This window comes from Struthio camelus, chromosome 3 (genome assembly GCF_040807025.1).
Source record: "Struthio camelus isolate bStrCam1 chromosome 3, bStrCam1.hap1, whole genome shotgun sequence".
Classification (NCBI taxonomy): domain Eukaryota; kingdom Metazoa; phylum Chordata; class Aves; order Struthioniformes; family Struthionidae; genus Struthio; species Struthio camelus.
Genome location: NC_090944.1, coordinates 49,037,196 through 49,053,662, shown reverse-complemented (window position 1 = coordinate 49,053,662; position 16,467 = coordinate 49,037,196). Strand labels below are relative to the sequence as shown.

General features: G+C 42.6%; 1 protein-coding gene across 5 annotated transcripts in view; it reads left to right on the top strand.

The window, feature by feature from the left end:
• The window catches only part of CGA (glycoprotein hormones, alpha polypeptide), a 34,420-nt gene extending 22,287 nt beyond the window's left edge, over positions 1-12,133 (top strand). For 2 of the 5 annotated variants that reach the window (XM_068937730.1, XM_068937734.1), the window contains 3 exons: positions 5,048-5,151; positions 8,025-8,209; positions 9,639-10,027. In XM_068937730.1, coding sequence (XP_068793831.1) covers positions 5,048-5,151; positions 8,025-8,209; positions 9,639-9,716 — 367 coding nt within the window. In that variant the 3' untranslated portion in view covers positions 9,717-10,027. Of the gene's footprint in view, positions 1-5,044; positions 5,152-8,024; positions 8,210-9,638 lie in introns of all 5 variants that reach the window. The other 3 variants (XM_068937731.1, XM_068937729.1, XM_068937732.1) reach the window with 3 other exon arrangements.
• The last annotated feature ends 4,334 nt before the right edge of the window (positions 12,134-16,467 follow it).

Here is a 16,467-nt window from a genome sequence, read left to right as displayed (position 1 = left end):
AAAAAGAGTATTTACAGTAAATTAGTAAATTTACAGTAAATTTAAAATTAAAGTGAATGTAAGAGAGACATGGCACTACTGGGGAGAGTCCAGCGGAGGGCTACCAAGATGATTAGAGGGCTGGAGCACCTCTCCTATGAAGAAAGACTGCAAGAGCTGGGCCTGTTCAGCCTGGAGAAGAGAAGATTGAGAGGGGATCTCATCAACGTGTACAAGTATCTGAGGGGAGGGTGTCGAGAGGATGAGGCCAGCCTCTTCTCCGTGGTGCCCAGCAACAGGACAAGCGGCAACGGGCAGAAACTGAACCACAGGCAGTTCCATCTGAACCTGAGAAAAAACTTCTTCCCTGTGAGGGTGACAGAGCATTGGACCAGGTTGCCCAGAGAGGTGGTGGAGTCTCCTTCCCTGGAGATCTTCAAAACCCGTCTGGATGTGATCCTGGGCAATCTGCTCTAGAGGTCCCTGCTTGAGCAGGGAGGTTGGACTAGATGGTCTCCAGAGGTCCCTTCCAAACCTAAACGATTCTGTGATTCTGTGAAATAATCTTAAAAAACAGTCCAACTCGTTGGAGAGCGGGACCCGCTCATTTTATTCTGTGTAGCTTAATAGACGCGACCAAACTCAGTTCAGCTCCTGGAACGTTTGGAAGGATCACACGAGGCTGCTGATCTTAACCCCGTGAAGGGCCAGCTTTCTAAGAGGGAGACAGGTTACTTTTGTCGAGGCAGTCAAGCAGAGAGAGCTGGCAGCCTGCTTCCCAGAAACCTGAGAGGCTTGGCGAAGGAACCCGCGAGACTCCCGTATTGTCAGTTCTTTATTGTCCTACCCGTTTTCACTGCAGTCACCTCAAATTCACTGCAGTCAGATTAAGCTGATTTGGGTCTGCCCTAAAGATCTGAGAGGAGGAAGGGGAGCAGAAAGTCTGCCTCCTCATGAGGCCTAGGCTGAAACTGGCTGTCTGAATGCAGGGCGATTTAAAGTAAAAGCCCAAGGCTGAGCCAAAGTTAAGGCTGCAACAAAGAAAGTGCTTCACGCAGCTCTGGTGAGGTCGTACCTGCCCCGGCTGCCCTTTGGGATGCAGTGCTGCATAGTGCAGGCTCACTTGTTTTTCCACACATCTCCAGTTTCATGTACCGCCTATTAGCTAGCATCAGAAAACAGTTTCTTGTACTCAGCTGGGTTTTTGGTAAAGGCCCTAGCAGGAACAAGTAACTACAGCATAGGTGCATAAATTTATTGAACTGGCTTTTTGATACCTTTTGCAAGTGCTTCCAGTATGTCCGCAATTGCTAACAGTAGTTTTCCTTCGAATTCTATGCAAGCTGCTTTTAACTCACTTATCCTGGCTGTTTTGTGCCGGCATGGACTGATGTGCTGTGCAGGTGGGAGGGGAAAAAAGTTAGTTGTATTTAGCAACCAAGCCTATATCAGACCATGGTCTTTGCTGCCCATTTTTGCAACTTCATTGGCCTTTTTGTCCTTCAGGCCAGGCTCCTAGCTTTATTTTTTCCTGCCTTAACTACAGCACCTTTGCGCTGGTTTCCACTTTTGTGCCTTCATTCTGCTGGAGATCATCATGTCTCTCTAACTCATAAGCCTCATTCCTTTCCACTTTGCTAACCCAGGTCAGCCGCGGGGCTGAGTCCCTTTCTGTGTGCTTCTCATCCTAACTTTGGTCTCAGCCTCCTGTCTGGGCATGATCTTCTGCTGATTGCTGCAAACACGGACCTCTCTTTGATTTTGTTTCCTTCATTGTCGTGAGTTCAAAGCTACCTGGTATGGCCTATGCACCTCTATAATCTGAACTACTACCTTTTATGACTGCTTCGTACATCTGTTTGCTCAGTGAACCAATCCCTGCTGACCTGTGTGTAGCAGTCACACGTTCTCATGTATCTCTGGGAATCTGTGAAGTGGTGGAGTGTCCCTCTGCTAGTCAGTGTACTTCTTGCACGCATCCCAGTGCTCCAGGTTCACACGCCATTAGATAATCATACCAGGGAAGTAGCTTCACTCCTTGGACCACCTCAGGTTTGTCTCTTCCTCCGGATGGCAGCAGGCATTATCTGAACATTTGCATCATCATGGTAGTTGTTGCAGGGATTCTGGTGGGTAGATGCAAGATCTGAAAAGAAGCAGGTTGTCGTTATGTGAAAGCTATCTTCATTTAATCATACTCTCCCTTCTGATCTGTCTTTCTTGGTTAGATATGAATGCTTTCTCTGATCGCTATCACCTGCTTAAATGACCTCTACACCAAATCTCAAGATAAATTTATTTGTTGTTGGCATTATTGTCCTCCTCATAATTAGAAATGGCATCAGATGATCTCTCCCTGGAGAATCTTTGTCATGCGGTAGCAGCATTGACTGGTGTAGCTGGAAGAGGAGATGGTCTTAAGTAGCAGAAGACTGAATACTTTTTTCTTTTTTTTCTTTTTTTTTTTTTTTTGCTAAACAGTGGCTTTCGGTATTTAAAATGTACAAATCAATCTTAATAGCTTGAGGCCTTATCCTGCACATCTGTCTTTTGCACATCGTGTTCTTGTATTAGTTTCTGTCTTTAAAGTGAATGGATCAGGTGGTCTGTGAGGACACAGAAGAAACTTTCCAAAGGATGTAGTTGCAAGATTTTGGCTTTAAGATGCTGTCTGTGCTGCCTGCAGCTCAGACATAATGCAAACAAGTTTTAAGTTAGCTTAAGGCACGGCTTGAGGGTGTAACTGCAGAAGTAGAGAGATCTGCACGCTTAGACAGCCTTTCTGAGAAGATAGGTAAGTAGTTTGGTGAGTAGCTGCTCGGAGCTCTGCAGTGCTGCAGCTGGATTGTGACTGCTACCTGAGGTAGTTTGTTTCAGCCAGTTAGGATGACTGCAACCAGTGAACTACGCACTTTTACACAGCCAGCAGTGAAACACCCTCTCCTTGAGGTGAATACGGACAGTGGTGAACTGCAAGTTCCTCACAGGGTAATCTACAAGGGCAAGAAAGGTCCCTCTGTGGGAACGCGCTCAGTGTCTCAACAATAAAAAGACCTTGAAACAAAATCCTCAAATTGAGTCCAGGCAAGCTCTGTTGGACAAAAGAGAGCTAGCTGTCTCTATTATCTACACAGATTACCCCGGATGTGGAATTTAATACTTTGCATCCTTTTTATAGCACTTTTCTCTATGGACCCAATTACTTCACCATGGGATATAAATTATTCCTGTTCATTTCTAAAGGAAGGGCTGCAGTCTATGCACTGGAAAACAAGTCCCTTTTTAAGGGGGAAGTTCTGTTTCCTGAGTGAGAGAGTGGACCAAAACTGTATTTGACTGGGCATGTAAAAATTGCCAGTGAAATAAGGAAGCTCAGTGTTGGAAAAGGAAGGTTACAAGCTTTATGCCTGAGATGCTTGTTTTTAAGACAAGATCTGAAGTTCAGTTCAGTATTTTGTTTTGTGTATTCATAGTTCAGTTTAATTCTGGATTTTTAAAAGTAGCATTAGTTAATAAGATGTTTATTACATGAAAATCTCTAAAAGCGTGTGCCGTCTTTACAGTTGTTTCAGCCTAACTCAGATCCTGCCCAGCTTTCCAAAAAGAGAGGTCCTCGTAGTCGTGCCAAGGGAGTGTAGGAGTCTTCTGGCAAAAAAGAAACAAGCCTTTAAGACCAAACTCCTATCTCTTACCAGGCTGGCACAAAATACTTCAAAATAATGTAAAAGGTCCTGTCATAGTTACCAAAAGAGCGTCCTGCCGCTCTGCGTGTAGCCTTTAATTATGTAGTACATCTGAAATTCAAGCAGGAAGATAACCAGGATTTCATTTCCACCTCCACGAATTCTTATTGTGAACAATAATGATAAAAAGTAAATTCATTAAAAAAAAAAAAAAAAAAGAGCAGAGAGTTTGGAATGATATTTCCACAGCCCCAGCTTCTGTGTTCTGTATCTCTAGCGTTATGATTCCCTCAGTTAGTCATATCAGAGCTGTGCATGTCCCTGCCGTACAGATTTGATCTGGATCAATGCAACAGCATTTCTATTAAACTGCCCTGGGAGTACGTGATATGGTATTTATGGCTGCCTCACCTTGTGCAGTAGTTGTAGAAGGACAGAGGATATAGTGCAGCATATAGCCCTCTAGCACAAATTTAATCTGTTGAAAAGATTTTTAAAAAATTGAGCCAACCAGGGTGTGTTTATACCAGAGCAGCTTTTTGGGTTCGTAATCTGTTACTTGGATCCCAAAAGCCAATTTATTGTGTCAGTAAAACTAAACTTAACAGCCCAGAAGGTTGCAGCAACTCCGGATGCCGTCCGGTTCCCCTGCCCCTGCGCTGCCTTGCTGAGGTCTTGACGTGGTGCCGGGGCCCCGGGGCTGTTCGAAGCCCTCTCGGGCTGCCCCTCGGCACCAGTGCTCCTGGGGCGCTCTGCAGCACGGCACGCTCTGCCTCTCCCCTTGCCCCAGAGCTCGCTGCCTTCCTGAGAGGCACATGTCCAACCGCGTGGCATCAAGGTTACTTGGGGGGTGGTTTTCTATAATTGCGTAGATCACAGGAAATTTCTTCCACCTAGGGACAGGACAGTGAAAAATGTCTTTGCGGGGACTTAGGCACTAAAGAGGTCAGTGCATGGACAAATATCTCACTCTTGGCTCAGAATATTACGTCCCGTGTGAAATTATTTTCCCTGAAAATGGTATATTTTCCTTAGTTTTTTCGTGGCTCAGATTCTACAGATTGTTTTGTCTTCTCCATAATCGTTTGCTGGCTTTATCCAGTCTACCGTAAACGTTAGGCAGTTACGGCATTTGAAGTTTATGTGCTAAGGTTTATGTTAATGTTCAGAAAAGCACCGTTTTGTTATGATTATGATGAAGGCAATTTTCTGAGACTGTAAAATGTGTATCAGTGTACTACATTTTTGGTTTCTGGTCCTGGTCCTGGTTCTAAATTGTCCCCATTACTTGCATTGAACGCTGCATCAGTACGCAGCTTTGATACAGGTACTGTATCCAAAGCAAAACAATTCTTTAAAAATGGGTTTATTTGTATTTCCAGCAGAATCATGGATTACTACGGGAAGTATGCAGCTGTCACTTTGGCCATTTTGTCTGTATTTCTGCATCTTCTTCATTCTTTTCCAGATGGAGAGTTCCTCATGCAGGGTAAGCTACTTTCGACATTCAGAAATAGTACAATTGTTTGTAAAAATCATTAATTAGTCTTTCACAATAAATCTTATCATTCAGTTGCGTTTATTGACACTGAGATGTGAAAGTACAATGAACCAAGACAATTTTGCCATAAGTATACTTCTTATTTCTTCTCTAAACTTGGTTTCTCCACGTCAGGAATCTCTCCCAAATGACACTGCCCTCATGTTAATGTGCGTAGTCTTAATGCCTGAATTATTTTCAAGTGGAAATTTTTCTTTTTGTTTTTGGTTTTTGTTTTGTTTTTGTTTTTTGTTTTTTTACTTCTGAGATCAAAATGGCAAATTGTAACATCAGGAATGGCAGAACCGTAGCTTCTGCATATATTCATGTGTAGAATATATTTCCTCTGTAGACCCCAGAATATGGGATTTTAGCATTGAAGATTTTTAAAGGGATTTTGAGGTTTCTTTTTTCAGTTTTGTGAAATTTAGCTCATATGTGTAAATACCTCAAGAAATATGACCTTTGTTTCTGCTGTAGCACCTCACACTGAATTAAAGGGTAGGAGCACTGTAGCGCGACCCTGGAAACTTCATTCTACGTCAGAGAAGGAATTCCCCATATAGACATTGCTGCAAGGAGAAGTTTTGCTCTGAAGGACCCATTGTGGCAGAGTCAGGGCTAGGATGGATATACTGAGGCAAAGTCATAGTACGCAACAGTATGCACTGGAGATTCCTGGCAGTACATCAGTCTGTAATTCACACTGGAGAGATTTCCATAATTCAGGCTGATCGTTTCTTTCTGTCCCGCACCTTGATACCCCACTCCTGTGACTTCTGTATTGCTGCTCTTAAAGGTACAGCAAAAATCTTTACTTCTGGCTCCTGTCTATGAAAGCTGTAAAAGCCTGCAATTTTTCTCAAATATTTTTTCCATAAAATCTGCACATAAAGAAAGGCTGGTAGAATTTCATGTGTGTTTTATGAACACTGATTCACTGACTCCTTAGTAGCCTGATTCAGATCAGTTTTAAGCTTATCCTGTTTTCCTCTTGACTTCATTCTGGAGTGACCACATTACTTATGAATGAGCAGGTGGTTGTGTTAATGAGGCCACATTTCAGTGATGCAGTTAGACACCTGCTTAACTCTGGTTAAATTAATCCCTATTCAGTAAAGTGGTTAAGCACATACTTGATGTCAGAGGTAGCCAAACTTTGTGACACAGATGATATCTTTAGTCCCAGCCCAATACATGTGAGGCTGCTTCAATTCCTTGTCCCCAGATCCAGCCAGTAGCGAGGCTGAGCATATATTCCCAGTCGGGGCACATACACACACTCTTTACTGACAAGGCCAGCCACATGGATCAGCACAGAGAGAAAACAGTGCCTTTATCAGCACCCTCTCAAAAATATCAGTATTTGCATAAATATGAACAACTCAGCTTGATCCTGTTTCTCCCCTCCGGCTGATCAGGATTGAGGTTTGCTAGTGTTCATACGTTCAGACATAATATTGGTCTATCCAGTAGCTGGTCTTGGCTCGGTCTAAGCTCAGCTCTGTCTAGTAGTTGGCTCCAAAAACCTAGTCTCTCCCAGTTGCACCTGGTCCTACAAGACCCTTGGGCTTGTGGCCTGTCATTCCACTTGCCCAGTAGTCCAGCTTGCTGTTTGCTAGCATGCACACATGCATGTACACACACACGCACAGAGGCTTGAAATAAAGAGTGCACCACCCAGAAGATAGTTAGAAATAGGAGTTAATAAAAATATGAGATAGACTGTGGTGATCAAGCACAGGGCTCAGACAAGTGTGCTGACCAGCAGTCTGTTTACATGCGACTGTCCCGTTTTATTCCCTTTTCCTTCTGTTTTCACACATTTGTTTCTCCCCTATTCTCCTTGATCCCTTTCTTTCCCCATCTTTGGTCATTCCCCTAAAAATCCCGTAAAGAGTTTTGCACATTCCCACAATTCCCTTAAAATATCCTACAACAAGATTTACACAGTCCCCAAATTCTCTTCCCTCTGCATCCCATAATAAGCCCCACACCACTTTAGGCAGTCGCCCTTTCAGTCTACAAAGCATTACGGGGAGACCGCTTGTCTGAGTGACTCATTTTGGTGGGCTTCCCACACAGAGACAACAGGCTAAGCCTTCTCCTTTGATGGTCTTTAGAGTCATGCGCTCTGTATTCACTGATGAGGTTAGGAGGGTTCCTCTGCCTCTGACTGTTCCTCTCATCATTGCTGGGTTTCTGTGTTCACTGTAATTAGTCTTTACTCATGTAAGCTAACGTGTAAACACTTCTCTTAAAACCCTATTTTCACCCTTAAAATGATTTGCTTTTCAAAGGTGTTGAGCATTTACCTTGTGCCAGTTGGGTTCCTTTAGCAGATGTCAAGCTGCATATAGAAAAATCTGAGCTACAAAAATCCCAGAATCGCTGGTTATTTCTAAAATTCTTGATCATAGTCTTACGTGAAAATAGACAATGTCTAAGAAGCACTACAAATACTGCTGTTGCTATATAGCTGTCTAAAGGTAATAGCAAATGTTTAGGGACAGCTCCTATAATAAATGTACCAAAACCACAACTATCAACAAGATTAAGTTAGAAAAAAAAAAGAAAACAGTAGTGCTTGTGTCTTACCTGGAAGGCTACACTCCAAGTAGTTTTACAAATGGTGTGTGTTGCAGAGTTCAAGGACTCAAAAGGAGGAGAACTTTTGTTTCAATTCTTTTCTGTTCTGAAAATGTCGTGCAGCAGAATGTGACTGGTACTTCCTCATACTATCTGCCCTCTCCCTTTCTTTTTGAAAATAAAAATACAGCTAGAGGTGAGGTAAAAATATCTTCCTTATATACCTATGGCAGGTTGTCCGGAGTGCAAGCTAGGGGAGAACAGATTCTTCTCAAAGCCAGGAGCGCCAGTTTACCAGTGCACTGGATGTTGTTTCTCACGGGCCTATCCCACTCCTATGAGGTCAAAGAAGACAATGCTGGTTCCAAAGAACATTACATCAGAAGCAACGTGCTGTGTAGCAAAGGCTTTTACCAAGGTAAGGATGTGAATGAGACCAGTTTAAGCTAGGTATAGGATACAATATTTAACTGTATCAGTGAATAGAAAAGAACATAGTTTTGCTGGAGGACATTGAACAACTGAGGAAAACATCCTTGGCATTTATGCCCTTTGCACTTGAGTTCTTTTCTTTTTCTAAAGAGGAAATTTAAGTGTCAATTAATTTGGGATATGGAAATTAGTGCAGTGCCATAGACTTCAGTGAAACTACTTCACATCACCCGAAGATCTGGTGCTAAATACCTGTTCTACCTTGTTCTCCTGGATGTGCACCCTCTCCTTAAATGTCATGCAGTGTGCATTTCATTTTAATCAGTGATTTTCCTTGCTTCTTTCCTGCATAGGTAGGAGTCCTATGGAAAGGCAGCTGGTCAATATTACCAATCACATTTTTGGGAGTGATGGACCAAATCCATCTGTTCTCATTAGATTAAGTGAGATTATGTTTACTTTTAACAGTATAACCAAGAGGGAACTATAAACATGTGCAACTACTTACAGCATTTAACAGCCTCATCTGGAAGGTTCTACTAGAGATTCTGCTAAAGCTGATTATTTTTGGGGTGATTCAGCTACAGCTGAAGAAACCTCAACTTTGATGTAGGCAAGAGTGAGCTAGTTGATACAAGCTAAGGTATCTATCTTACAGTGATTTGAATTAGGCTCATTGAGTGTATTGACTAGAAGCTCAGTTCAGTTACCCACTCATAGAGATTTGGTGCCATTTGAGCTACCGTATGGTATTCAAGGCATCTGCACGTGGCTGTCAGATACAGGACCCGTGGAAGACCTTTTGGAGTGGCCACTGGAGGCTGGTTGGCATTGCCTTTGACATCCGAAATGTCCGTCAACATGTCTCTGCTGGCAACTGAACAGAGCCTGGACACCTGGCTCACCTGTAGACACCTACAGTTTAGGTATCTTAATTTATAGCTCAGCCCACCCTGGGTCTTCATCTCAGTAGTACATAGATCTTTTTTTAGATCACCAACATTATACTTTCCCTCAGGCAATACTAGAATTTGGTTGAGATTAAAAATAAAAGTGACTCATAATTTTAATGGTGTCTACTTTCATAGTCTCAACATGAAAAATTCTGAAGAGATTTCCTGCTTTTTCATAGCTTGAGTACTTGACACTTTTTCCAAAAAATAGACACTTTAGGAAATTAAGAACACCAAACTGCAGGTCACTGTTGAAACTCTTCTAATTATGTCTCTGAAAGCCACTGATAATGTAGTTCCATGGAATGGCATTCAGATGCTGCTCTAATGCACATATCGAAAGGGCTTATGTGCTGCTTGGGGTTAAGAAAAAGGCTTCAGAAATCTTTTTTTTAGAATGCCTTTTTAACAGTGTAGCTAATTATAATTATTTGTTATATGTGTGTGTTTTCTTTTTTTCAGATTACCCTTAAAGATAATGTGAAGATAGAGAACCATACGGATTGTCACTGCAGTACCTGCTACTATCATAAATCCTAAAGCCGGTCCCTTTGTTAATGATCAAGGACAACGGTTTTTCAGCTTTTATAGCATTACTGTGTAAAATCTTATGTTTTCTGGTCAAGACACTGAGTAGACCTTCCAATAAGATGGATGGCTGTTTTATTTCCTCTTTGCTTCTTCATGCATTTAAGTAAGTCTAATTATTTCCATTAGGGATAAAATACAGCACTTGCATGACAACGAAAGGCTTGATCTATTTTTAAAATAAACTGTCAGTTAAATCATCAATGTTTCTTGAGGAAAAATGATGATCTAATAGCTTAAAACAAAAGGGAAAGATTTTGCTGGAGTTAATTTCTAGGATTTTTTTTTTGTGGGAGAGCGAGGAAAGGAAGAAGGGAGAGATGGGAAAGTGGACAGAAAAAGAAGCAATAATTTCCTCTTATTCATTTAGTGATGTTTTGATTTTTCTGAAGATCCAGCATTTTGTTTCTCCTATTTCTTTTCTATTTTTTCTCTTCCTTGTGAGCAGATAGTTTAATGGTATAGATCTGTTCACAGTGCTCTGTCTTTCTATGGCATCTTTTATTTTTCTTTGAACTTATTTTCCTCTTATATAGATAAATGGATGCATGATCAGAGTCTATAAGGGATTTGTACCATTTGGTGTCGCAATGGTGGAAGAGAGAAGTGGTGTAGCTCTATTAGCTATTTAAGGTATGTCTGAGAAGCATGGTGTAGGATTTCATTAAGTCCCAAATGCTATGTGGTAGCTCCAAGTATACAAATGGGTAAGAGAGGGTATAAACATAGTATATGCGTTCAGAACACGTGACCTTAAAACCTTAAACCCTTAAAACTAGGGTTTTAGAGATAGCACTTGCTCAGTTGTAGTGGGTTGGAGTAGTGCCTGTGGAGGAACCGCTTGCCAGTCTGGAGCCTGCCCAGGGGACCTGAGGTAAATGAATTCCATTTCTCTTAGCCCTACTGTCTGGGGTGAGAACATCAGTCCTGCTATGATTGCTGGCTGCGTGGGATGTAAACGTGCTGTGCTGAAAAGCCTCAGATATATTTGCAAGAGGATTTCCCTACAGCAGATGCTGTGAAGGTAGCAGTAAGAAACCTTTGCAGAGCTTCTCATGGGGACTTGGAAGGTTGCCTGGGGTGACGGTGGCTAGTCTGTCTTGGGTCATAGCCACAGCTGATGTCTGCTGCAATAGCAAATGACTGCAGTGGTTTAGACAGACCTCCAGCGCTAAGTTATGATGGGCCCTGGAGCAGCTCAGGGCTGGCAGGTTCTAATAATGGTTTAAATCCACTATTAAAGCGTACTTTCTGTCTACTGGAATGCAAATTCTGTGCTGTCGTCTAAGGATGCAGTTATGGGCCTTTGTGGAAGAGAAAAGACTTCTTCTCATAGATAGGGGAGGTCCAGTTCTGATTCTCAGAGAAACGTTATTTAGCAAATGTCCACTACATCTTATTGGCTTAATCCACATGCCTTACACCACTGATTCAGTCTCTCCTCCTGGGAACCGCCAGTCTGGTCCAGTCCCATGTCCCAGGGGAGGATCAGCTATGCCTTGCCATTCTTGGGAGATGTTTTGACTAACTAGTTCCTGAAAACTTGCAGTGTGGATTCCAGAATTCTGCAAGGATACTGATCTAGCTGCTTCACTATTCTTACCATGCTGTAAACTTTCACTGTTCTGGAAAGTTTTTCCTAATATTTTATCTAAATCTTATTTGCTTCAACATTACTTCTGGTCAAAGGGGAGGTAGTCCGGTAGGGTGGTCATGAGGATGAGTATAATAACTTTAGCAGCACAACTTTTCACTGATTTATCATTCTGGATCATCACTCAAGATTATGGGAATACACGTGATACCATTCTGAACCATCTCCCTGTCTCACCACAGACATTGGGACAGATTCAAATAGTCCCTAAAGCTGACTCACAACTCCAAGCTGCTGTACAATTTTATTAGACATGACTGATGCAAGTACTTTTGCAGGGGAGCCAGATCCTGCCTGGGATTTCTAGGCAATGAGAAAGAAGCAATCAAAAGCTGAAAGCTGATTACGTTTGGGAATGGTATCACGTTTTCTCATAACTAGCAAGACTGAAATCGAGAGCAGGGAAACATGCTCTCTAAAGTTCACTTGCAGTGGAGCTGTACCTTTTTGTCCTGCCGAACTGTTCTTTGGATGGCCTCTTACTTGAATGAGCTGCTTTGGCGGCATCTTTTTCTTGTTTTTCTGTGTATGTCTGTGCTGCCCACAATAGCAGGATGGTGACATGATAAATTTCTTTTTGCATCTTCTGAAGCAACTTTCATATTTGACATTGTAAAACTATAGAAATACTGAAGAACAGCAATAAATTGGAGTGAAACCTATACATTAAAGAAGACATATGGGATGCTGCAGCTCTATGTCATTCTGAGATGTCTGTTCTATTTTTCATTCTCTTTCTCAACTGCTGTTCTCTCTTGCTTGTACAAAACCAGTTATTCCTGGGCTTCTCAACTTACAGATCCTTCTCCCCTCTAATGCAACCCCATGCATCATGAGCTTGCAAAGTGTATATGGTAAGGGTATGTGGAATGTGAGAGCATCTGCTTCATTAAGTTTCCTGGTTAAAGCTGTTCAGTATAAAAGAAATAACAAATAACAAGGAAAGTGATAAATTAAGCACACAGATACACAATCCTAACAAGCAGGTGATAACAGAGACAATAACGAAGACCAGAGCTGTTTAGCCACTGATTGATGGGCCATTAAGCTAACTACTCAGGCATAGCCTTGAAAAGGGTCAATCTGAACTCTGTAGCTGATAAGAAGGGGGAAACAAGACTAGCATGAGTATTATGGGATATTTGAGGGAGGCCGGTGGGACTATGCAAAACTTGTTATGGGATGTGTAGGGGAAGGGCCAGAGGTGGAGAAAGGGGGAATTAGAGTGGATTAGCAGGGAAGAAGCATGGGAAAACAGAGATGAGGGGGAATAAAAGGGACCAGCGGTTTGTAAGCAGGCTGCCAGTCAGTATGTGAGTCGGATGAGCCCTGTGCCTGATCATTGCAGTCTATCCTATCCTCTTATTAAATCCTTGTATTAACTATTTTTTCTGTCTAATCTCACTCTCTGTCCTGTGTGTGAATGTTGCAAGGCCTAAGTACCAGCAGCCGGAGAAGGGGCCGCAGGTCACAGGGGCTGTAGGTCTAGGTGCCAGCAACTGGAAAGTCCAGCATGCAAGAGAGGTCTGGGTGTCAACAACTGCAGGGACCGTGGGCCATAGGGCTTGTAGGTCTTGGTGCCAGCAACTGGAGAGACTAGGGTGTATGTTTGTGTGTAGAGGTCTAAATGGCAGCACCTGGAAAGGCCTACGTGTGTTTATTTTTCCCCAGTGAATTTAATCCTCTCTGTGTACGCGTGTGTGTGCATGCAATTGGCTAATGAACTTCAAGCTGGACTAACTGATGAGTACGAGGAGGTGTGCGTCTGGAAAGACTCAAGGTCTGAGCCAGTGGGGGGTACGGGGGCCTAGGGTACATGCATGGGTGTTAGGTGAACTGAGATCCTGCGCTAATATTCAAGGGATCTGTGATTGTGGTGTTACTCGTGAGGTAAGTGTGTGGGTACATGCATCTTTTGCTAGTGAACCTCAAGCTGGACTAGCCAGCAAGAAGGAGGAGACCAGCATACTAAGCAAGGGAGCCCAATGTCCTGGCATGGATGTTCGATGGACTTAGAAGCCTTGCTGATATTCAAGGGATCTGCGAGTGTCAGCACACTTTTGCATCTAGAGAGTGAGGGCGTGTGTGTTTACAGTAGTGAGCTTCAATCCTGATCAACTGGAGAGGAGGAATAGGACTAGACTATCTCTATTTACATTTATGTGAGGATTGGTAGCATTTGCGTGAGTGTCGCTAAGGGCAGTGCTCTACCCGGTAGTTTGTGTGGCCAGTCACATTAGTTTGTGTGCGTGAGCGTCTGTGTGCGCGCGCACGTGTGTGTGCGCGCCTCCTTGGCATTCGTGATGAGCCTTGCTAGTGGCCAAACCTGCTCACAGGAATAGCAGCCACATCCATCAGCCTGGGGAGGAGAGACCTCCTGCGCCTCAGGACACACTGGGCTGGGCTCCAGCGGCTGGGAAGGAGGAATCCCCCGTCCTGCAGTCTGCTGGATTCAGCGGCCGCCCTTTACATCCTTAACACCCAAATACAACTGATTTTGACACTGTAGCTGTTCAAATCAGGTTAGAATTTAACTGTTTATGTATGCATGTGAATGTAAAAAACAAAGTCATAGTCAGAATAATGATGATGTTAAATCACTTAGCTCAAAGGCAGTCAGGGCTAGGAAAAACAGTGCTGCATGCCATTAAGAAGTAATGCAACTGACCCTAATAGAGAATAAGTAGTTTAGAAGCCGCTTGGGATATGAATAAGAATATATGCTGGAAGGCAATCTAGACTGGTAGCTCTAGATATTCAGTACCAGATTTCCAGGAGAAATGGAAAACGAAAAGTACCATATCATTTACTTACAACAGAAAATAGCTGAAGTAGAGGCTAAATCAGTCATATGTATTCCAGAAGGCACTGAGAGACAATGTCACAAAATCAGAGCAGAGACTTATGTCTTGTTTACACCAACAGAACAACGTGCATCTTCTATATTTCAGGCATGGGGTGGTTGAGTGTGGAGAGAAAACAAAGTCTTTGTAAGTGTGGTTCGTAAATAGCAATAAATCAGTCGGGCTAATACTGCGTATTAAAAATGCTGCAGATCAAGCAGGCTGAAGATATAAGTGAAATGTCTTTGACTGGCATGGTGACCTATATAAACCTAAATCATCACAGTCCTAACAACAAATTCATTCCCTGAGCAGAGAAACTAATGAAACTTGATTTCCTATCAGTTTGTGTCCTTCATCCCTGAAGACCCATTCTGCCATGTCCTCAGCAAACCTTTGTCCCTCGTCCCTGCAGTAAGCCCATCTGATGCCCTCGCTGTGGCTGGCAGAGCTGTGCGTGTGCTGAGCCGTCAGCCAGTGCCAGCGCTGCCGCACTGTTTGGCCACTTGGGAGTTTCTCTTAGAACTGAGAATAGGCTGCAACGGGCTTCTCTGCAGCAGGACCTCAGTTTTTGTCTTTTACCATTACCAGGTGTGGATTTTTCACAAAACTGGTAGGGCTTTCAGAGATCGGAGGTCATTACTCGTCATCCAGAAATGCTCGAAACTGACTAAAGGGTTAAAAAATTGCTGAGGAGCAACTGTCAGATAGGTGTACGGATGGACAGGTGGCATGAGTGCCTCTCTGCTGTAAGGTACCAGGCTAAAAATCCTTCTGATGATTCAGAGGTATTGCAATTTCCACTTCGCAGCTGGTGGACTCATATCAGGAGTAGTGTCTTCTCAGTAGAAAGGTAAAGCTCTCAAGCTGTGGAGATTTTAATGAAATTAAATTTCAGATAAGACTTATTCTCAGCAAGTCTAAGAAGGTACAAATTGGTGGTAGCTTTCCTTTTCTCATGCTGTCAGCTTGCCTAAATAATGATTTTAAATAGTGGTGAGGAAGGAAGAAAAGCTTATCCTAGGACTTTGGCTGGGTAGTTCCAGACTACAGGTCTCCTCTTTACAGCTCTGAAAGAAGGCTGCTCCTTACTAATTTGGAAGAGAGTTAAATATATAAATATATAGCAATAGCCTCATGCAGAGGAGAGAAGACCATTTGGTTGTGTCCGAGAGAGTTTCCATGAAGAAAGAGAGATTTATACGTAACTTTAAGAAACATGCAAACACATTCAGTGACGGAATAAAACTACCAGTTACACTTTTCAATGAAATTACCAGTTACACTTTTCACTAGTGTCTGGAGGATTTCTACTTTTAGGGATTTCCCTGTTGCTTTGCAATTTCCCAAGCCTCTAGCACGTTAACCCAGCAATTGGCCCACTGTCAGGTTGATATAGGAAGCTATCTTTACTTGTGTATTATAGGCACACGTGTAAGTAGTAAGACTAGCAGTTATTGTCCCACCAAACCGATCTGTGTGTTGAGATATGAAAATATTCTTTTGGTTGAAGAAAAGTAACAAAAAAGCCAGTGGGGTTGCTTTGGGAGAGGGCTTCAGCTCAGTATAATTACTTGGGAATTTGGTTTTTATTTATTTGATAGTTTGTTTTTAAAAACATCTATCTCTGCTCCATGCTTTGGTTGTTCTAAGAGCATAATTGCGTAAGAAATGCCTTTCTGGTCAAAGCAATCGTCCATCTAGCCTACTACTCTGTTTCTGACTGCCAATACCAGATGCTATTTAAGGGAGCACAAGAGTCTGGCTGCTTCTTGCAATCTATTCCCCATGTACCACCCCCAGTATCCACAGATGTTTTAGTAGGGGCATTACAGGGAGGAACTGTGCCTTATCCTTTTTGTATCTACGTAGGGACCTATTGTCCATGAATTTGTCTAGTTCCTTTTGAAGCTACTGGTATCATCTGCCTCCATAATCTCTGTTGCAACAAGTTCCAGAAGTGTAATAAGTACTTTCTTTAATCTGCTTTAAACTGTTCTCCAAGTTATATTGAATGCCTTCTAGTTCTGATACCGTGGGATGTGTTGAACAATTCCACCTTTGTCATCACCTTATCCATTGCCTTCATGATTTTGTAACCCTCAATTTTTTCTCTTCTTAGTCTTTTCCTCTCCATGCTAAATAGCACAGCATTTTTTAGTTTCTCCTTGTCAGGCAGCTGTTCGATGATTTTAGTTGTTTGTCT